General features: G+C 33.6%; 1 protein-coding gene across 2 annotated transcripts in view; it reads right to left on the bottom strand.

Annotated features, from left to right (window-relative positions):
* Positions 1 to 24,691, bottom strand: part of LOC126979709 (ABC transporter G family member 20-like) — a 117,573-nt gene that overhangs the window by 52,417 nt on the left and 40,465 nt on the right. For both annotated transcript variants that reach the window (XM_050829178.1, XM_050829177.1), the window contains 2 exons: positions 10,363 to 10,520; positions 4,850 to 5,009 (listed from right to left, as the gene is read on the bottom strand). In XM_050829178.1, the coding sequence (XP_050685135.1) occupies positions 4,850 to 5,009; positions 10,363 to 10,478 (276 nt within the window). In that variant the 5' untranslated portion in view covers positions 10,479 to 10,520. The remainder of the gene's footprint in view (positions 1 to 4,849; positions 5,010 to 10,362; positions 10,521 to 24,691) is intronic.

Raw genomic sequence — 24,691 nt, forward strand, 5'->3', positions numbered from 1 at the left:
AGAGTTAGACCGTTTCTTGGACATTGCAACATGACTTTATTTTTCTAAAATAAAATATTTTTTCTAAAATAAACGGAGCCTTAGTAAGGTACTCCTTATTACGTCCCAACAAAATCGGTCCAGCCATTTCAGAGATTAGGTGGAAAAACAAGACAGATAGACAGACAAAAATTGTGGAAAATGTTATTTTGGTGTATGTACCGTATATATATTCATATACATGTAGTAAAAACTGTTATTTCAATATAACAAACAGACACTCCAATCTTATTTCTATGTATAGATTTTTTGTTGATTGTCAGCTTGACATAAATTTTTAGATAAGTTAGTTGATTAAATCTATGGAAATTTGGAAAATAGTCTGGCAGAAGAATAATGTTAGTTGTCCATCTCAATATCTCTCTCATAATTATAGTGATTAAGTGGAAAAACTGAACAAATAACAGTAAGAAATAAATAATCACATATTAAATTCTAAACAGAGTTATGGCAGAACTAAATAATTGTTTATTGGCAGTTTTCTATCATAATAACAATACTAGCATCATAATAATGCCTCGCTTATTCGAATTATGTCCGATTTTATAACATATATAAATATCGAGAACTTGTAAGTTAGAGGTTCCTAGAATCAATAACTACTACGGAGATAGAACTTTGAAAAAACGCCTACCTTATCTATTAAACAGCTTGCCTGAGGACATCCGACTAGAAACCAGTAAAAGAAAATTTAAAACTAAACTTAAGTAATATTTACTGTCAACAGTTTAAAGCAGCCTTAAAATTAAAATTTGAGTTTTTATTATATTCTTATCAAGATTTGTTAATTACACTTGTATAAAATCAATGTTCTAATAAGCATTAATGTATTACAAGAGACTTGATCCTGCAGGCAAACTGTTCAAACAGTTTTGCGGGACTATGTTAGCTTTTAAGATTCTTTCTGTAAATGATTAATAGTATAAATAAATAAATTAAAAAAAATCGACGATAAATTCACTTAAAAGTTGAAAATCGCGTGACCAGTTTTGTGTTCTTAACTCCATTTCGACATGATTGTGGTTTGGAACGTTTTTCTGGAATTACGTCCAGTTTTGCTAGTTATATTGTTTTTTGACACAACGACGACAATATAGAAAGGGAATTTGGTATATAGAAAGAGTACATCTTATGAAAAATCTAATAAGTCCAACCTCGGCTAGGCTACATGCTACTTGGTTCAATTAAGGAGTTCCTATACCTTTCATAGACAGCGGGGATTCAACTCATGATAAACATGCAAATGAAACATACAGACGACATGAGAACCTTTTCCTTTTTTGTAGCTGGTTGAAACCAGTTATTTTTACTAAAATGCAGAATTATGTAGATTATTGCGCAAATAGTTGTTGGAGTTACAATATTAAATAATATGTAAGCAAATGTATTTACCGAGCTCAGCACAAATAATGTTAAGCTTTTGTATCATCATCGTGCTAACTAGACTTTTAAACTGTTGATGGCAATTATAGTTATTTATGCAACTGTTGTGTGATAATAGTATCACATGAGTGTTTTAATACCTAATTATCAACAGTTGCATACAAGACTTTATCCACACCCAGAATATGAATCCTCTAAAAGATTCTGGAACAGTTAGCTAACTGCTAACATTAAAACACCAGTCCTAATATCATTCATTACTGATTATATACAAATAAACTAAGTATTAATGAAATATCTATTTATTTTAGAAGTAATTTACATTTTGTATAGTGCAATAATTAAAATTCACTCGAATATAATGTTCTTTTGCAGCGTTTAAAATGAATCGCTCATTTTTTGTAAACAAAACAATAAAAATATCGAAGAAAAATAGCGGGGATTCGAATAACCTATTTTTTTTTTCGGCGCGCGACGTTCTGGGAGTGTGGAGCGCGCGTAAACGAAAATGTTTTTTTTTTAATTCATACAGATACCATGCATCGAGCAATAAGAATGTGGCTGTATGTTGAAACTCTTTGCGCATGAAGGGATAAAAAAACATAGGAGTGTTGTTATGAAATTCAGTACAACATTACAACACTCTTTTGGATGATGTAATGGATGTTATTAGAACATTGGGTGTTTTAATGTTGGCAATAAGCTAACTGTTTCAGAATCTTTAATAGAGGATTTAAAGCATGGGTGTAGATAAAAGCAAATACGAAGTAATAATAACATATTTATTCAAAGAAAACAAATCTTATGACTATATTTACAATACTATCTATGATAACATTAAATTAAATCTATCATTACGAGGAAGTGTACCAAGAATAATGGCGTTGCCGCGTCGGATAGCGAGGCTGATCCGTTAACCGAAATAGCTACACTTGGGTTACCAGAAGCCCTATTGAGGCCCGTAGATAGTACTTTGTACATATACTTATATGTAATGGCTGCTAATATTTCTTCTAAAAGGCCACTGTGTCGTACCAGTTCCGGCCGAAGATTCCACTAAATGGCTGTGTATGGCAAAAAGTTCTAGTGAAACGCAGAGTTGTGGAACACATCTCTTGTTACCAAATTCAAAATAATTATTAAAAACGTTTGTGTGATAAAGGTTACTATAACATAAATGATTTTCTTAATGATACCTCAGACTGGGAATGGAGCAAATGCCCTCAGGCTATAACAGATATTGTAACTAAATTAAGAAAAAAGGAGCCCGTTTTGTTTCTGGCGCCCATTCTTCTTAGGTCTGAGGCATACTATTTCGAATGGGTGGTTGTTTTATTGAAGTTTAAGAAGTGATTTTAAATCTTATATTGAATAAAAAATCCAAATGATTTGAGTTTTCTTTAGTGTTAATTCCGGCAATATTTGTCTGAGTCTCGTGCCAGATTTTGGCGAGTCACCACGTCCTGAGGATGCCACGTGTAGAGGCGAAACACGTGTCGAATTGTTTAAAGACAAATATTGGCGGAATTAACACTAAAGAAAACTCAAATCATTTGGATAATTATGGATTTCCGCGACATAACGCCTACTTCAATAAATTTTGAAAAAAAAAAATATTTTTATTTTTGATGATTCGCGCCACTCATAGTATTTATTTATATTCATTGGAAGAAGCTGAATTAATGTTATTATATTTTTTTTTAATCTACATATAATTTGAAAAGCCAAAAAACTGCCTCAAAGAAGTTTATTCTTTGATAAGCTGTATTAAAAATATGTGATATTATATTACATATTTTTATTGTGTTTATTTAAAATCTTTATATTTAATAGCTTCAAAGGACAATTACAAATCATAAAGGTCATTCAAGTTTCAAAATAGATTGCTCGTAATTTTTGATGTAAATAAGGTCATTAAATAAATTTGACCGGTGTTTTTGATCATTAATGTGTCTATTCACCTTGGTAGGTTTCTGATACATTTCAAGTAATAATATTTAATATATGAAACTCGTGAAACGAGTCTGAAGTACAAGGTTTAATTATATATAGAATATTAAAAAATGATAATATTTAGTTTTATTTCCGCAGATTTCACAAAATCATTTCGACACTTGTTTCGCCTCTACACGAGGCATCTTCAGGAGGAACGAGAGAAATATTCACTCAGGACGAGTTCTTTTTTCCTTTTTATACAATACAGCTTTTAATGCTTAAAACGGCTTGGATTTAGTATCCCGTAGCACGAATTATGAGGTAAAAATTATTGTAATTGATAGAGCTTTAGACCACGATTATAATGGTATCATTCTTATTATAAGGTAATGCACCGTTCCAGAGAAAAAAGCATTATAACTATTATAACAAAAAAAAAAGGTGTTTTAACGCTTAAAACACCTCGACTGCTTGAAGAGCAGCATCGATTTTAAGATTTTTTTATTTGCCTTTAAACTGTTATCATCGCGGAACTTTAATATAGTAATTATTATGACGGGTACTCACGATATATATATTTTATATATTTGATGCCGATATTTCGATCTAATTGCGTGATTCGTGGTCGCGGCGGAACTGTGGAGGCGGCGAGAAACTCTTGAAACATTGACACTTGAATTAGTACATCAATCTGTCCATGTGCATTTGTACTGCAGACCACGGAATTCCATGTTTGCGCTAGTATAAAACCATCCTCCCTATTAATATTCTTAGGATGTTTTCTAATTTCCATAGCTACTCTAACAAGCCGTGGGATGTATTGGCGTTCAGCAGAAATCACTCGTGGGTTATTTACAAATACCCTAATTTTTTTATATCCGACTTTTAACATACCGAATATAGTAATAGCATAGATAAAGGATATTAATAGAAAAGCAAGGCCACGCAAAGAGTGTTATTAAAAGTCTAAATTAATTCTGAAGCCTGTGATCATTTGAGCGCGTCATTGAACAAAATTATATTGAAACTAATTTGCATTCAACAGAATAAAAATGAGAGACAGAATATTTAAATAACATACGCAATAGGTTATTTAAATATTATGTAAATTTTATTCTTAAAATAACTGAAACGAATAAAACTATAATTATTATAAAAACGATATAGATTAGAACTATACCGCTTCATTTGCGGTCTCTCTCTATTTTAATCGGTTTTCTTTGCTGCGGTAACATTTTTCCACTGTGCGAATATAGAATCCGACGAATTTTAAAATGAAAGCTTGCTTAATACACAAATTATTATATTTTATTGTAGGTGTTATTTTTTATTACGCCCCACCCATTACAATGCAGTGCCGCTCATGATTAAGCCTCATTTGCCTAGTAATTTTACTATGTACGGTGCCCTTCAGACCGAAATAGGCGCCGTTGTGGTACCGCGTGCTGCGTGCTGTGCAAAGGAGCCACTCGTTAATAATGATAAATCTCACCTGGGGCATATACCCAACCCTGGGTCCAGGAACACCGCTGTTCTTTTCTCCAGGTTTACCCCCAAGAACCCAAATGTTGCCGCCGTCCAATTTCCGTCTTCCCACAATACATGAGAGTAGTGTAGTCTTTCCGCAGCCAGATGCACCGAGAAGCCCATATCTACGACAAAATAAAACTTTGATTACAACATTGTTTTCTGTGTTTCAATATGCAAATGTGTGAATTTCGACGACACTCATATAACTTTTCTGTGGTTAGAAATTACTAGTAAACTACTTTATCCACAAAAAAATGTAATTATAGGAACATACATATTTAATCTACCTTAATTTCTTAAACAAAATTAAAAGAATCTGGCAACGCCAGTGCACAACTTAGATAAAACTTTGTTCTTTCCCCCAAACACAATTTTCCAAGCAACCTAGCAATATGGCCGCAGGGGGTAATTGACACATTCTGTAAATTAACAGAACTCGATGGTTGAGCCTCACTTCTTACTCACAAAAATCCAGGAAATACTCGAAATCCTGTTGGTTTACCCCCGTGAGATCTTAGTAATTTCATGGTTAATCGTCCTGCGTATATCCTCGGTTCTCTATCCTCCATCAGTTTGCTGGCAAACTGCGATCAGTTTGCCAGCAAACTGATGAATATAAGTAGAATTCAAATTCAAATATTTTTATTCAAAATAGGATGTGACATCACTTATTGAAATTCAAAAACTACCACCCATTCCAAAATGAATGCCTCACACGGCACAGCTGAGAAGAACGGGAGCAACAAACTCTGCGGGCTTTTTTTCTTCATCGAAAAAATAAAGGCATAAAAGGCATTTATTTTCTCAAAATTGATTCCTTTAGAATTCTTTTTGATGTCATTTCTTATACTACTAGATACTACTACCGCTTCGGAAACAAATGGCGCTCTGAGAGAGAAGAAGCGGCGTAAGAAACTCTCCCAGCATTCTTTTTTTTGCGCTCTTTTCAATAAAAATATACAATATTGTACAGTCGCTATAAAATAATCACAATCTAGTCCCAGGCTGTCCGATCATTTAGATATTCAGCATTGGAGTAATAGGATTTACGACAGAGCCATTTTTTTATAAAACATTTAAATGTATTTATAGATAATGCCTGAACAGTGGCTGGGACTTTATTGTGGAAGTGTATACATTTACTCTTAAAGCTATTATGTATCTTATGAAGCCTACTAGAATTAGTTACAAGCAATCCCTTATTTCTAGTGTTATAATAATGAAAATCACTATTAAGAGCAAAAAGGTGACGATTTTTGTGAACATATATTAAATTTTCATAAATGTACTGACAATAAACAGTCATAATATTTATTTCTTTAAATTTTTCTTTGAGAGACTGTCTATAACCAAGCTGATATATAGCACGAAAAGCTCTCTTTTGCAGTATAAACACTATATCAATGTCAGCAGCATGACCCCATAGTAATATACCGTACGTCATGATGCTGTGAAAATAACGAAAGTACACTAATCTAGCGGTCGCAACATTCGTGTACTCTCTAATCTTTCTAACTGCATATGCCGCAGAGCTGAGTCTATCTGCTAGATGGTTAATATGTGGACCCCACTGAAGCTTTTTATCTAACGTGATACCCAAGAAGACCGTAGTGTCCACAAGTTCCAATCTCTGGTCATTTATAAGTGCGTTGGTTTGTACCTCCGCTGAGTTTGGTGTAATGAACCGTAAACACTTTGTTTTTTTACTGTTTAAGTGCAGATTATTCGTCTCAAACCAACGCACTATCTTTGAGAGTGCATTGCTTACCTCGTCATCAATATCCGCACGTCGCTTCACTTTAAAAATAAGTGAAGTATCATCAGCAAACAATACAATCTCATGGCTATCATCTACCACAAACGGTAGATCGTTAATATATATAAGAAACAAGAAAGGACCGAGAATAGAACCCTGTGGAACACCTATTCCCACAGGTTTACCCGAAGACCGTTTGCCATTTACATCGACTATCTGAACTCTTTCGCTTAAATATGATTTTAACAGATTTAGGGCTCTATTTTTCACTCCATAATGCTTTAGTTTTAGGAGTAAAGTTTCATGGTGGAAGCAGTCAAATCCTTTTGACAAATCACAAAAATTGCCCAATGCATCCTGTGACTCTTCCCAGGCGTCAAAGATGTGCTCAATGAGTCTAGTACCCGCATTAATTGTTGATAAGCCCCTAGTGAAACCAAACTGATTTTTGTTCATTAATTTACAAAAATGCATTTGTAGCTGTTGAAGCAAAAGTTTTTCAAAAATTTTACTAAAAACAGGCAGCACTGAAATAGGTCTGAAATTAGCAGGGTCAAAAGAACTGCCCGATTTAAACAAAGGTATAACTTTGCTGTATTTCATGACTACATGACACACCCTCATCTATGCATTCATTAAATATTATTGCTAATTCAGGTGCTATAATGTCAAGTATGTATTTAACAATATAAGTCGAATGGCCCCATAGGTCTTTTGTATTTTTTAGGTTAATTGATTTGAAGATTTTTATTATATCGCTACCTGTAACATACTTAAATTTCAAGTCAGTAGAAGATGCTGGTACGTGTAATTTAAGCATATCATATGCTGCTTTTGGCGAAGAGTTAAGTATTTGTCGTGACAATCGGGATTTCGGAGAAGTATTTATCAAATTCATTTGCAATTTCTATTTCCGAATTTATAACGCGATTATTAATATTTAAACAGATAGAGGTGTTACGGCAATTCGATCTACCAGTTTCATTGTTAATTACACTCCAAGTCGCTTTTACTTTATTATTACTGTTTTTAATTTTATCTGCAATGAAACGTGTTTTCGCTTCATGACACTCTATTTTAAAGAGCTTGGAGTATTTTTTTTACATATATTTTAAATTCTTCACTATTATTGTAATGTTTCTCATAATTAAGGTCATATAAGCGTTTACGACTTTTGTGGATAGCCATTGTTGCCCAATCATTAAAACTATGTTTGTTGTTTACTGTCACCGTTACTGGAGTAAAAATCCTGTCAAATTCCTCACAGAAGGAATTGAAGACTAAGTTGTAGTGAAAATTAGCAGTTTCGCCACAGTGTAAAAATGGCATTGTATTTACCAAATTATTTCTAAACCTCTCAAGACGGCTACCCGTAACTGGTATAATCGTCACCTTTTTTGGTCTGACATTGTCCTGGTCATTGTCATGAGTTTACTAGTAATAGTAACATCTGTAAAAATATTATCTAAACAGGTTGCTGTTGTAGAAGTGATTCTAGTAGGTTCCCAAAATACATTGAACAAATTAAAACTTTGAAATAAATTTTTAAGGCTAGTACAATTGGCCGAAGGTTCAAGCAAGTTTATATTAAAATCTCCACACACTATAATTGACTTGCTAATTTTGCTAAATTTTGATAGTACCTCCTCCATTCTATGTTGGAATTGTTCATATGATGCAGTGGGCGGGCGGTATACACTTACAATAATAAATTGCTCTAGTTCTATACAAGCTATCTCAATTAGTTGTTCTATAGAGAGATTAACAATATCTCTTCTATTTTCACATTTTAATCTATTATTAATAATAATTAGGGAACCTCCATGTATTGCCCTACTTCTACAAAACGAACTGACTACTTTATGTTCTCTAAAACTAAACTGGAGCTGATGACTCTTACGCCAATGTTCTGTAATACATAATATTTATATATTACAGCAGCTCAAAAACAGTTCAATTTCTAATTCCTTACTTGAGATACCTTGTATATTCTGGTGAACAATATTTATGAGCTTTATATTATGATTATCTATAGCAGTAACATTTATATTTGGTGAATGTTGCCTATTTTGTATGATATTGAAAGAGAATATGTTTACAAAGTAATATTGTACAATTAAACTTATTATTTAAAAGCCTGAGGGCGGTCACTCCATTCCCAATCTGTGGTATCATTAAGAAAGTCATTTATGTTATAGTAACCTTTACCACACAAACGTTTTTTAACAATTCTATTGAATAACGTAATACTTTTGTATTGAACATTTTCTGGGATCTTGTTGTAAAAGCATACACATCGCCCCACAAAAGACTTACTAGATCGACTTAGCCGAGTAGTAGACATTATAAGTTTAAAGTTAAGAACCTAGGATAAAGCCGGTCTGACGGTGCAATAGGGATGGCAGATAGATGAAATTACATGTGCGAGTGGGAGCGTATCAGTAGTGGCTGCTATTTTAGATTCGATTCTTTATTGCCACGGGTCATATTATTAAAATTTTTATGATAAAGTGTGACGAGACGAGCAATACGCTCACGTGATTGTAAGTGATAAGGCCTGCCCATTGCAATGCCGAAAATTCTTACCGACATTACAATTACGCTCTCCACTTTGAGACATACGATATTAAGTCTCATTAAAGTCTAGGGCAAATAAACTCTATTCAAATAGGCTCAACCTAAGCGCTTTTGAATAGTCATTTTTTTATAATTAAAAAAATGGTGGAGAGAACCTCCTTCTTCGTTCCTTCCAATAATATTTTGTCTAAAGAAATCATAAAAATAAATTTAAAATAGGAAACAATAATTATTTTATTTACTTTAATTGATTACGCAATTTTCTACATCTTCTTTTGGAATTAATCGCAGAAAAAACAGAAAAGCATAAGATCTTAATATGTCAAAGTCAAAAACTATGATAGAATATACATTGACAGTTGAGAGATGATTTCGATTTGAGAATTTACTATCAGCCACATCGAATCGATAACCGTAATAAAATTCTGATTCTTTTTACTTTTACTAAAAAACGACTAATTTATAGTTTATGTGACTAAGTTATATTAGACATATTTCCGTATTTATTTATTTTTGTAATGACAAAATCGATTAATCTATTAATTATAACTCGGTTCTCTTCCAAAGTTTTAATAATTTTTAAATAATACTTTTAGACTTTCTCTACTAGCTGCAACTCCTCATTTTATCTATTTTTACTCGTAATCAATGGTACAATAATCTATTTAAAATTCAGTACCAATTTGGTTGTTCTCCTTTCAGTACAGCTACGGCGCCCTGCAGACCGAAATACAATAATGCTTGCACATTATTGCTTCACTTAGTGAATTGCAATCGAATGATCGATCATATTATTCTACCCGTGTGAGGTCACAGTGACTTCGAAATGTAATATTAACCCACTTGAATTTAATTTCGATTGTAAACAAAGTTATTATAAGAATTTACATTTCGTCATTTCCTGATCCATATAAAACAGAATTCAACATATTTTATAAATTAACCTCGTTCTGGTTTACTACCTGGGTGCGAAATAGGAAACTTCCATTAATTACATTAAACGTATGGTATAACTACTTTTTGTGCGATTTACATGTAGGTTCTACGTATAGAAGAAATATTTCATTGATAATGTGTGTCAAACATAACCTGTAACAGATAGCAAGCCATTAATAGAAAACGATAGATTACATAACACTCACATAATGCCCTTATCAACGGTCATGTCCAAGTGTTCCAGCACTGGTTTGTAGTCGGCCTTACCCTTCCGACCGTAGAACTTGTAAGCACGCTCGACCACAACGGCCGGCGCCGCCATTTTGAAATGTTGACAGATCAGTTGGCGCGCATTTTATATTGTCTGCAACAAGAGAAATTCACATAAAAAATAAGTAATTTTTATAAGGATTAAAACGCTTGTAATGAATATCATTATTGTTGAGAATCCTGTAAATCACGCGAAAAGTAATATAACCGATAATGATTAAAAAAAATATAAATAGAAAAGGATAAACGGATAATGATTATTTTTATTATAATATGTAATTCATTTTAAAATTTAGTATTTACAATCATTTTGATCCTTTTTAACATATTTCATACAATATATTTTATCTTAAAGTTTTAAGCTACTTATAACCATAAAAAATTCAAGAACTGAGAGTATGGTGGTATCGGTCTGTACATGGTCTGTACTTGTCACTGCTTTTGGTACTCGTCAACTACTACTAATACAACACAGAGGTGTCCTACCTAATGTGATACCTAAAGAAACATAGTGATTATATTCTCTTTGACCTAAACATGATAGTTGCGTTCTCAATGACGTATTCGGCGTGCCCATAGGCCGATCCGAAACACGTTTCGCATTTTATTGGTCGTTTTTAAAACAAACGACATCAATTTAATTTATAGGTGCTTTACACGTTATTACTTAAATTCAATTGACAATTGACACTAAAATGTGTTGGTAGGACCCCTATTAGCTGGAGCTACGATCTGGTCAAGGACTGCTGGAATAGGTTGGATGAGGGCAACGCACGACCAATCTTCGTAAAGATCTTTGGGAGGCGTTTGTCCAGCAGCCGACGTCTGACGGTTGAAATGATGATGATAACAAAATGTCTTGACAATATATCCTTAACATTCTAATTATTTTATTCTATTTCACAGTGTATCAACAGCTAAGCACCTACCTATCATAATAATATATAAGTAATTTGTTGTAACATTTTGAAAAAATTGCTTAACGCGTATTGCGTAGGTAAATTAGTAGCGCCATAAGAGTGAAGCGTGAACAAACACGCTATCAATAATTACATCCTAATTTACATTTCTAGAATAATATATAGGTATTCTCAGTTACTAGATTTTTTAGAGAATACTGATCTGAAATTATGTGGAATGTGGGCTTAAATGTATTTAGAACAATCTTTTTAGGGTACTGGTGTTTAGTGTCACAATTTGGCAGATATTTTAACATAGTGACCATGGTTGTAGTGTTTATTTTCTCTTTGGTCATGACAGCACTGCCGTGACCGTGATCTTTATTTATTTATAGTGAAATGTAGAATTACAACTTATTTATGTATAACAGGCCAAAAACTTGTTAAATACAAATATAATGATATACAATTTAAAGTTAACTTATAAAAATATGACTTAATAATATGAAATGTGAAATAATTCAGTGACAATAGGTAGATAATAAGAGTATTTATTTTTGTACGGGTGAGTTGCATTGCTACCGCTTCGTTTATTAATAATAAAATAAAAACATTGAAGTTTATAATGATCAAAATTATTCAGTTCTCAACTGCGGGATGGACCAATCATAGCATCGATAACGAAAGGCAACTCAAGACACAAAGTTGTATGCCACTAAGTTACATTAAGCGTTTAACTGTTTGTTTGGATATTTTTGAATACGCAATACTAATAGACTAAATACATGGTCGAATTTGGTACGGCTGGACCATCGGTCGGTCCGATGGGCGCCACGCACGAATCGGTCCGCCGCGTACTCGGACGGTCCGGACGGTTGTAATAATAATTTTGTACTATGGATAATGCGACATACAATCGAATACGGTCCACTACCAGGAGGTCTACTCGCAAAATGGACAACGATATATTCGGAACGATACGATAATACCCCGAATATATCGCACCTACCCTACTCAAACAACTGTTAGTATTCCGTATCGTAACAACATCGTAACCATAGACTAATATTTTGATTTTTTATGATGTTAGAGTGAATAAATTATGCGTGAACCTTGAAAAACTAAATATTATCTGTGCTATGTCGCTGTTAAGTGTCAAAAGTCAAAACATAGTTTAGGCGCTAAGGACCATGCCAGACACTGCACCACCAATTCGCACCATTTACACAAAATGTAAATATTCACAAAATATTTAATGAATCTATATATATATGAAATATTAAACGATCAAAAAAATGACTTAAATTACTTGGTAGTAAAAAATCCTGTTGGATAGTAAATCACATAATTATTTTAATAATATTTATTAAATATGTATATTGTATGGCAAATATATCTATACAACTTGAAACGATAATAGCAACGACAGCCTAGAAGGTGTCGTTGAAATTATCGTAAAAGTGGCGTTTGATTATTTGTAAAATTCGAATATTCGTCTCTGACATTTTCAACTAAGAGTAGGGTTTAGGACCGATAATATCGAAAAATGTTTCATTTGTTCAATCATTGTTTCGACATTGAATACGATGTCACTAAGAGTAGGATTCGACACGACTAATGCTACGATATATTGAATATCGTTTTTGGGAGTAGGCGCCCAGACCGAGCCCGATGGTTCGTCCGTACCAAATCCGATCATGTGTTTGGGCTATAAGCATGGCCTTAGAGTTACTTTGTTTATGACTAGAGTTAATAGTAATAATTATATAATCAATGTTAGCCTATGTACTTGTGAATGTAATAACTTTTATGTACTTATTTTAATTTTAATAACTACAAATTACTATCTATCCAATGTGTAATCATGTTGTTTGGTACAGAATTGTATGCTGACAGATTGATTGACCTCATGGTCAACTGAGACTAGTTCAGATAATTGAGAAATTAAAACCCTGAGTCGCATTCATGTGATTTAATATTCTATATTAGTTTCCACGAATAATATACTCGACTTTCGAAGTTTTTGGACGGAGTGGGACGAGGACACTTGTATAAAAATTGATTCACTTGAATAAAAAACAGTAAATAAAGGTACAACAAGGTTGTGCTCTGTATGTTTATACTTAGAGGCATAAAAGGCATTAATATTCTCTAAAAATTGTTTTTATTTTTTTTTTTTAATGAAAGAGGTAGACAAACGAGCGCACGGGTCATCTGATGTAAAGTGATCACCGCTGCAAATATTCACTTGCAAGACCAGAGGAATCACAGAAGCGTTGCCGGCCTTTAAAGAAGGTGTACGCACTTTTCTGAAGGTACCCATATCGTATCGTCCCGGAAACACCGCACAAGAAAGCTCATTCCAAAGTTTGGTTGTGGAACTAATCCTCAGGAATCGCGCAACAGAAATAATAATAAAGTTTTAATTAACTTTATTCGAGATATTTACAGGTTTTTCTAAGTCTACTTTAAATGAGACTAAGTACCTTCTGTATTTGTCGCATATGAGATCTTATTGTTACACTTATTTCCGAAAAGGTAAACGAAGAATATAATTAACACCATTGTTATTTTATGCGTTGATACAATTTAAGTCACGAAGGGATGAGACGAGCGGTACTTTAAGCTGATGGTTATTGATACGCCCTGTCTATTACAATGCAGTGCCGCTCAGGATTCTTGAAAAACCCAGAAATTTTGAGAATTACAATTGCGCTTGTCACCTTGAGACATAAGATGTTAAGTCTTATTTGCTCAGTAATTATTCTAATGCTTATAGATTTCTGCTTCACGGCAGCAAAATCCGCCTCTGTGGTAGTCATAATGTAACCGGCATCCTGTGCAAAGGAGCCTCCCACTGGTGAAGGTATGGTAGTATTTTTGTTTCTTTAACTTTTGAATAGTTCTACATTCATTACTGTTTTTTACATTTCTTTTATGATAATAAGGGACGAGATAAGCAGGACGTTCAGCTGATGGTAATTGATACGCCCTGTCTATTACAATGCAGTGCCGCTCAGGATTCTTGAAAAACCCAGAAATTTTGAGAATTACAATTGCGTTTGTCACCTTGAGATATAAGATGTTAAGTCTTATTTGCTCAGTAATTATTCTAATGCTTATAGATTTCTGCTTCACGGCAGCAAAATCCGCCTCTGTGGTAGTCATAATGTAACCGGCATCCTGTGCAAAGGAGCCTCCCACTGGTGAAGGTATGGTAGTATTTTTGTTTCTTTAACTTTTGAATAGTTCTACATTCATTACTGTTTTTTACATTTCTTTTATGATAATAAGGGACGAGATAAGCAGGACGTTCAGCTGATGGTAATTGATACGCTCTGCCCATTACAATGCAGTGCCGGTCAAGATTATGGGAAAACCCAAAAATTTTGAGCGGCATTACAACTGCGCACGTCACCTTGAGACATAAGATCTCATTTGCCCAGTAATTGTTGTATTCTGCAGATCTCAAAAATAGCTAATGCACTTCTCTTTAGTCCCTTCCGTGATCTTTATTCTATTTCGAAATGGACTTTATAGCGTGTCGGTAGCAAAGTCAATGTTATTATAATACATAGCTATATATATTAAATATTATATTATAATATTATATTATAATATTATATTCAATAATCATTATTGTAATTACCACTGTAATAATTAAACAAACAATAAAAAGTACCGTTGATGTTGATAATTGAATAAAAAAATGACTTGTCTTCACAATATAATAATACCTTTGAGTTACTTAATGTTCAATACAAGAGATATAGTTGTTTTTGTAACTCTTTTTATTAGCTTCACCTGAATGAATGTTTGTTTGTAACCGACTGATATGGGCGTGATTTTGACCAACTTTAAACGGCCAGATTTTGTTCAAAATTCGTAGATTTATCGAGGACCGAGGCCAAAACATTCATTTGATAAAATAATTCAATTTTTCAATTTAAAAAATAAGATTTTTGTTTTAGTTTATATAATTTTCATATATCGTCTATAAGGCAGGAATTAATATTCATTTTAAATTTCAACCATTATCTTTAGCCGATTTATTGAGAGCAGCAATGAAGCAAACTTAAAATTAGGAATTATTTTCTATTTTTTAGTTCAGTTTTTTATATATTTTTTTTAACTAAGTACTATATATTTTTATTGATAGTTTTTTATCACTGATCACCAATTTGCACTTGACGTTTGAATATAATCTTGAGTTTCTTGCGCCCATTTTTCTCAGGTCTGAGGCAGTCTCTTTTGAATGGGTGGTAGTTTTTGACGTTCAATAAGTGATATTAAGTTTAAATCCTATTTTGAATAAAAATATTTGAATTTGAATTTGAATATAGATCATACAGTTTCTAATAGGGGTTAGAAAAAGTGATAACGATAGAAACTTTGAAATAAGAGAACTAAGTTTACTGATATACTGAAAAGAGTTTTTTATTTATTTATTTACATTAAATCTACTTACATTTTAATTACATTTATTTACTTGATCAACATTTAGTTTAACGAGTAGATAAATTAAAATGGTAATGGACAGTTCGTAGAACTAATGATGAAATGTTAAAGAAAATGGTTACAAACTGGTAGGTAGAAAATAAATAATATATATAGTATTAAAGTGGTCTAATGCAGTACAGGGTAGCCCTGTTTCTTTGCGACAAGGAAAAGTGAACCAATGTGATCAAAGTCAAATATATTTAATTCAATTAGGCTTAATCTTGCTTAGAGTCTTAGTTATAAATATTTCATTTAAATCACTGAATCTACCATATGTTCGGAAAAGTAGAGCTCGTGAGAAGAATATACAAAAAAAAACTCAACGGCCACTTTTTTCAATCAAATTGAGTATTTTACAATGGCTTTAGTTAAACCACATTTGCCGTGTACATCAAACCGCTGCCACTCGTCACTTTGACGATTTCCAGCGGCCACAACCTAATATAATACGATTCACACACTTTGATAGAAGCCCGACGAGATAGTCCTCGTTCTGTAATCGTTTAACACCACTCACACTCACATCACAAATCACACACCTACAATAACACTACACACAAATAGTCACACACTTACATACACTCACACATACTTACATACATATATCACCGCACTCGCCGGCGAGTGAGAAGTCTCTTCAAACCTAGAGTCCACTGGACTAACAGATTATCGTTAGTGATCTTCTCTCCATACAGCCTAGTTTCGAGTCTCCTTCCGAGACGCCCCGCGCCTGTGAGCTACATTTTCGGCCTCCAAGGCCCCCGCCCGGTTTCGCTGTAAAAGCCTTCAGGGCTATCAGCACAGAGGAGGTTTTTAGACGGTAGGGGGTGTTTACACCCGAGCCCGACATATGGGCCCCGTTTCGGGGTCTTCAATACGTAAATGTATTTTACTCCTCTCGAAAAAAAAAAACGTTAAACCATTTATTTCTTAATAAAAAGGAGTAAAGAATGAACTGCATAAATATAAAATACTATATCCAATATGCATCAAACTTTAGAGCTTGAATTCATTGCTTGTGTAAGGATACTTTGTGAACATGATGGTCGAGATTGCTGTCATAATTAGTAATAGTATCCAACAAATACAATGATTTATTAAACGTTAACAGGTCGACCTGGCACCATAATCAGCTACTAAGATTCTCTCTGCTAAGATTAATTCTTTTCATGAATGTTATTATATCTTTTGTAGTGAACTGGCCTATCTAAAGTGTTCAAAGAATTGGTTTTCCTAAAGAGAAACGTTTACGCATTAATTTACCACTATTACAGAATCTACACTGGAACAGCTGATGGTGACAGGCAAGGTAGATGGCAGGCGTCCCAGAGAACGCAGACCCACGAGATGGTCGGACCAAATACGATCTGCTCTAAACATCAAGTTCCATGATGCCCTTCATAAGGCTAAGGATCGCAGCAGATGGAGGGGAATCGTACGGGAGAAACTGATGCAGCGGGGGAGTCACCACCCTCAGTAATGAGGAAAACGACGCGAGGAGGAGGAGGACAGAATCTACACGCTCTGCAATATCTGAGGCCTAGGATTGAGAGGTATTTGCTTAATCCTGGTTAGGCTGCGTAAGGTTTCCCTACTTAGCCCTGCTGCCTCATTCTCAGACTTTGTATTAAATGCTAGGATTAGGGTTTTGGTATTGAAAAAGTACGATTACGGTAGTGTACCATCAGATGAATATATTGGTCTCGTATCAATGTAGTTTTTGCCCATCACAATGCAGTATCGCTTATGATTTTTTTTATGACAAATAAGGGACGAGACGAGCAAGACGTTCTGATGGTAATTGACACGCCCTGTTGATACGTCCTGCACATTACAATGCAGTACCGCTCAGGATTATTGAAAACCCCAAAAATTCTGATCGGCACCACAATTGCGCTCATCTCCTTGAGACATAAGATGTTAGGTCTCGTTTGCCCAGTTATTTCACTAGCTACGGCGCCCTTCAGACCGAAACACAATAATGCTTACATATTACTGCTTCAGGGCAGAAATAGGCGCCGGTTGTGGTACCCATAATATAGCCGGCATCCTGTGCAAAGGAGCCTCCCACTGGTAATATATTATTGAACAAACCTAAACTGAGTGGTACTGCAATAAAGCTTGTCACTTTCAGATAAGATTTCAAGTCGCAGTAGGCACGAATACTGGTTGCACACTTTTAGTTTTTTTTTAGAATATTTATTTAAAATACAATATAGTTATAGCTTACAATATAATAACACACACTTAAACTTTAGGAAGCTTATCTGTGTGTGAAGCCGCGTAGAATTAAATTACATAATATTTAAAAAGAAAACAACAATTACTTTCAATTAACACAGTTATTACAAGATGTTAAATTACAATTTTAACAAAGTAGTATAGAAATCAATAAAATGCAAAACAAAAAATAATTATCAACTAAATGTTAGTAATTACAACTTAGTTGTCTACTTAGCTTACCGCAGATACAATTATATTAATGAAGGATTTTGTAAAAAGTACTTTTTTAACGATGACTTATATTTATTTTTATTTATATATAATTTTTGGATCTCTAAGGGAGTCTCGTTTAAGTATAGAGGAATGACGTAGTTGTTTGCTCTGGTGCCATATATATTTGTAGGTTTAGGTAATTTAAATGACATGTTTGTTCCTGTAAATTGTCTTAGATGAGGTAGTCTTTGAATTTCTCGAAGGAATTTAGATTCATTTATATCAATACAAAGACAATATACGGAATTTCACTTTATCAAAGACATTTATAACCTTGCAATGTTTAAATAGTGCAAGGTCCGTATTTTCTTTGTGTTTATAAAAATAATTTGGAACGATAGTTTTAAGAATTCTTTTTTGTAATTTGTATATATCCTCTAAATATGACTTGTACGTCCTTCCGTAACTGCTTAGTCCGTAGTTTATAACGGAATCCGCCAGAGCCATATATAATAATCTTAGGGCACTATAAGGTAACTTATATTTTAAATATGCAAGTTTACAAAGCACCGATCTCAATTTAGCACAAACATGGTTTTTATTAGGTCCCCAATTGAGTCTATTGTCAATCACAAGCCCAAGGTACGAGTATTCTTGTACATTTTCTATTTTAATACAATCACACGTCTGTATTGGATTGTGGAAACAACGGTGGTGGTGGGCGATAATAGCGGGTTCATTTTGTGTTTTATGATGTGACGAATGTACATACATAAGTTTAGTTTTGTTAATATTAATAACCAATCCGACATCATGAGCCCACATACACATATTATTGAAATCTGATTGCATATCATGTTCTGCTAATTTAAGGTTTTTGTTTGCAACAACCAAACAAGTGTCATCTGCAAATTGGTACACTGAGGCTTTCGTGATTACACCACACATATCATTTACATATAGTAAGTATTCTAAAGGACCTAAGATTGAGCCTTGAGCACAGCCGCTTAGTGTAGGTATCATAGTGCTTTTAGTGTTTAATACTTTCACTGATGTACAACGATTATTATGATAGCTTTTGATTAAGTTAAGAAATGGTCCCTGTATCCCATTTTGCGAGAGCTTGAGTTGATAACACAAAAGACGCTGATCCCAATATATTCATACATTGACGGCCAATATAGTTGAATGGTCCCGGGTTCGAATCCCGGTAGGTGCAATCATTTATATGATGAAAATGCATGTTTATTTCCGAGTCATGGATGTTTATATGTATGTTTAAGTAAGTTTATAGTATTTTATATATCTTTGTCTTGTGCCCATACTACAGGCGATGCCCAGGTTCGGGCAAGATAATTTGTGTAAAAGTGTGTCAATATTATATTATTATTACATCCCCATTGCATTTAATAAAACCTCAGAAAACGAGAAATAAATATTTAAAAACATAAACGTTACCCAACACTAGAACTTCACATAGATCATCAATCACTAGATGTATATTTAAACTCACAGCCCGTTAGAGAAACTCTACAAAAACATATATAAAAGTATCTTAACACAATCACGATATATTTATCTCACAGTTCATAGAATAGAACAAATATGTATACACTTATTCACCGGGTGGTTCTACGTAGCGCAAATAAAACACTGGAATGCGAGAGCGTATCTTAAAATGTATACGTAATATTAGTAATACGCATCTCATACTATTTCCTTGTACCGAACAGCTGATCGGCTGCACAATACGTTTGTGTGCGTTAGGCCACTGTCCCACTAAGACTGGTTTGGTGTGACCCACTTGTCTCGATTTTGCACAAGTCAAGTAAAAGTGAAAGATAAACATTCTACTCTGATTATGTTATGACATAGTTATATTGGCATTTCTTGCATCTTCGTTGTATAGAGATTAAGTACTACTTTTGATCTTATAAAGGTGAATATTTCATGTATATTCTATATAGCGGTCACGGACAAAATATCTAATGTATAAAATTCTCGTCTCCCATTGTTTGTTACCAAACTACTCCGAACATCTGAAGCGATTTGCATGAAATTTTGTGTGCATATAGGGTAGCTCTGAGAATCGGCCATCATCTATTTTTCATACCCCTAAATGACTAAATATATTTTTTTGACAATTTTTTTATTTTTATTTTATTATGATTCAACATTGAACAGTACATACAACTTCAAATTTTCGCCCTTCTACGATCTACAACTATTTTTGTATCGCGATTTTTATATTGTTCTGCTCCAAGATGGCAATCGAATACAATAATTGAAGTACGAAATATTTGGTAATTTTTTTATTACTTTATATGGCAATATAACGTTTGCTGGGTTAACTAGTTAAGTGATAGAGCGTATATTTCTTTTGCAGCTTTAACAACAAAATTTATATATACATAGTTACTTATATAATACTAGCTGACCCAGCAAACGTTGTATTGCCAAACAAATTAATAAACAAAATAAAAAAAAATTGTGGCTATAAAAATAGATGTTGGCCGATTCGCAGACCCACCCGATATCTACAAAAAATTTCCTACAAATCAGTTCAGCCGTTTCGGAGGAGTTTGGTAACAAACAATGTGACACGAGAATTTTATATATTAGACTAGCTGACCCGAGAGACGTTGTTCTGTATATAATAAGTAAAATAATGTTTTTATATGAATTTGTCAATAATATATCATAACATCAAAAATTACTTCGTAAAATATGCGCCCTGCTGTCGTAATGAAATTGTTTCACAGCAGAACTGTCACACCGTGCGTCAATAAATTCTCTCATAGAAATTATGTATGGACACATCAAAGGAAAAACAAATTTGTTGTTTTTATTTAATTTAGCAGCATTTTCCTATTTATTCACCTTCTCTGGACTTCCACAAATAATTCAAGACCAAAATTAGCCAAATCGGTCCAGCCGTTCCCGAGTTTTAGCGAGACTAACGAACAGCAATTCATTTTTATATATATAGATTATTTTTGTAATCGGTAGTATAATGCTAGAATAATATACCATTATTTATTTAGTGAGTCTGTTTTACTGTGTGTGTGTTTTTAACTTTTGTTTTTTTTATAATTTACATTATTTTTTTTTATCTTAATCGTGTAGGCCAGTGAGTATTTATGTTGCATCAATTTGCTAAACGATAAAGATGTAAATGTTGATTTAAAAGAGTGGTAATGAGTTGCATACCTCTTCTTATTAAGGCGACACTAAAAGCCAGCGACCTTGAGCGATATGAGTTCACGGCTGCCGGCCCGCCATCTATGTAATAAAGCCAATATTTTCAAAATTCTTGCGTGGAAAACAGTTTATATGCTTACAATCCTCGTTATTCACTACTAATCTCAATAAATGAACCTACACAAAAAAGTACAAGCTATAAGAATAACTTTTATGAGAGAAGTACCAAAAAATGCGTCACGCCATGCCAAAAAACTTGTTTAACTTCAAAGAAAAGTGGTAGTTCAAAAAGGCTGGGCAGTGTTAACTATAATCAACAGCAAGCATTAGCAACCTACAAATATGACTTAAGGATATGTGTAACAGGATTAAGTAGTGTTCATAGCTTGAAATGCTAAACTTTCACCACAAAACTTGTCTAAAAACACCTTGTTTGCGTGTTTTCTGCTTACTCTTCGCCTTAAAGCTCAACTTTTTCCGAAGTTGTGGTAAATTGTAAAATATATTTTGACATTCTTATCTTAATTTCTTAAACCTGAATGGCTAAAGTGATATTGATTTAATTTGAAACTAAAAACGCAATAGCGATTTTTCTACATGGCCGCTTTACATACAAAACCAAATCTTAATATATATATTTTTTGTGTACGTGTGTATGTCACTGAACACCTCCTAGACGGCTGGACCGATTTTGATGAAATTTTTTGTGTGAGTTCAAGGGGATTCGAGGATGGTTTAGATTCACAATTGAACTACCTCCTAAACGGCTGGACCGATTTTGATGATATTTTTGTGTGTTCCAGTGAGTTTGAGATTGGTGTGTGTCTTCAGGTGGATTCGAGAATGGTTATGATTCACAATTAAACTACCTCCTAAGCGGCTGGACTGATTTTGATGATTTTTTTGTTTGTTTCAGTGAATTTGAGATTGGTTTAGATTCTCGATTCCGTCCATATAATATAATTCTCCTGCTCATGTGTATGTTAGTGAACTCCTAACGGCTAGACCGATGTTTCAAATTTAAGACGTGTGTTCACGACAACGTCTGTTGGGTCCACTAGTATATATATAAGTATTTAAAAGTACATAATGATATTACTAAGGTTTACCTTGTTAAATTATTTGGGTGCAATTTTTTTTTTATATAAATTTGTTTTATTATTTAGAGCCTTGTTTAGAAATGCCAACCAAAGTTTTAGTTTATGTTAATATTCACCTTGTGAAGACAATGATTTGTTAAACTATCCTATGAATATGTTAGTCCTTTTTCATATTTAATTCTTAAATTAAATCTAATATATAAAATTCTCATGTCGCGGTGTTTGTAGTTAAACTCCTTCGAAACGGCTTTTCCGATTCTCATGAAATTTTGAGTGCATATTGGGTAGGTCTGAGAATCGGACAACATATATTTTTCATCCCCCTAAATATTAAGGGTGGGGTTTTTTTTTTTTAATTTTTGACAATTTTTTTTTAATTTGTTTGATTATGAGTCAGCATTAAAAAATACATACAACTTCAAATTTTCACTCATCTACGATCAACAGTTACTTTTGTATCGCGATTTTAATATCGACAATACAGCGTTTGCTGGGTCAGCTAGTGTCCTATAATTTTTTAGCCTTAAACTTCAACTGTGTTCATAACGAACGTGAAGTAGAGTTATTTACAATTTAAAAATATTTCAGCCTTAAAAATAATAATCTTGCCCCAAACTAGGCATAGCCTGTACTATGGGAACAATGATATATTTAATACATTATACTTACTTAACATACAATATCCGGACGACCGAGCCTTGCTCGGATTTTTAAGAATGTACAAAACTTGAACAAAAAAATAACTAATAGGACATCTGGATTCGAACCGGGGTCTTCTGCTTTCCGGATCACCCAATGTCCCATCTGAGCTATAATAGTCTTGTATATAATGACGAAATTTTCCTTTGTATTCTAATGTTATTGTAGCTGTTTCTCATTCAAACATGGATAAAACCATTTTTTTTAAATTGAAACCTAGCTAGATCGATTTATCACCCCCGAAATCCCCTGCATACTTAATTTTATGAAAATCGTTGGAGCCGTTTCCGAGATTCAGATTATATATATATATACAAGAATTGCTCGTTTAAAGATATAAGATAAATACATATAAACATCCATATTCGTCGAATAAATGTTTGCACCTAGCGGGATAGAACCCGGGACCTCTAGCTCAGTAGGCAGGTTTACCAAATACTGGGCAATATGGGTCGTCAAATATACTTGGTATTAAGTTATACCTGAGAATAAACAAAGAATATGCGAAATGTTTACAAATAGATATTTGGTTTATGATTGGTTGATATGGGCGTATAAAGTTATTTTTTTATTATATAGGAGGACAAACGAGCGTACGGGTCACCTGTTGTTAAGTGATGACCGCCGGCCATAATCTCTTGCAACACCAGAGGAATCACAGGAGCGTTGCCTGCCTTTAAGGAAGGTGTACGCGCTTTTTTTGAAGGTACCCATGTCGTATCGTCCCGGAAACACCGCACAAGGAAGTTCATTCCACAGCTTTGTAGTACGTGGAAGAAAGCTCCTTGAAAACTGCACTGTGGAGGACCACCACACATCCAGATGGTGGGGATGATATACTAACTTGTGGCGTGACGTTCGAAGGTGGAATTCGGCGGCAGGAATCAGGTTAAACAGCTCGTTTCTCGCGTTTATTTGCAAGGCTGATATACATTCGGAAAACTTCAGAATTATCATTGTATTGACAGTGTTATTAGTGATATAGTCGACATTCTGCATATTCTTGGTTTATTCTCAGGTACATTGTTATTCCAAGTTTATTTGTAAGGCCGTTAGTCTATATATTACTTTTGTTACTACAGAATTATAAGACAGGGAGAAGTAATTTTACACTAGGAGTAATTTTATACTGCGTTTATTAATAACACAGAATATAGTATATATATAATATAGTATTTGTAATCATACTCTAAGGTGATATTATGTTTCCTCTTAATATACTTTATTAAATAAGTACATATATTGTTTTGATAGTGAATATTTGCAGGTAATGTTCAGTATTTTCTATTCTTGTAACATTCAATGTGATTTCTTAGTCTATGTAAATAAATCTTTCTCTTATCAAAAATAAGGGGCAAGACAAGCAGGACATTCATCTGATGGTAATTGATACGCCCTTTCCATTACATTGAAGTGCCGCAAAGGATTAT

The sequence above is a fragment of the Leptidea sinapis genome, chromosome 4, assembly GCF_905404315.1.
Source record: "Leptidea sinapis chromosome 4, ilLepSina1.1, whole genome shotgun sequence".
Taxonomy (NCBI): Eukaryota; Metazoa; Arthropoda; class Insecta; order Lepidoptera; family Pieridae; genus Leptidea; species Leptidea sinapis.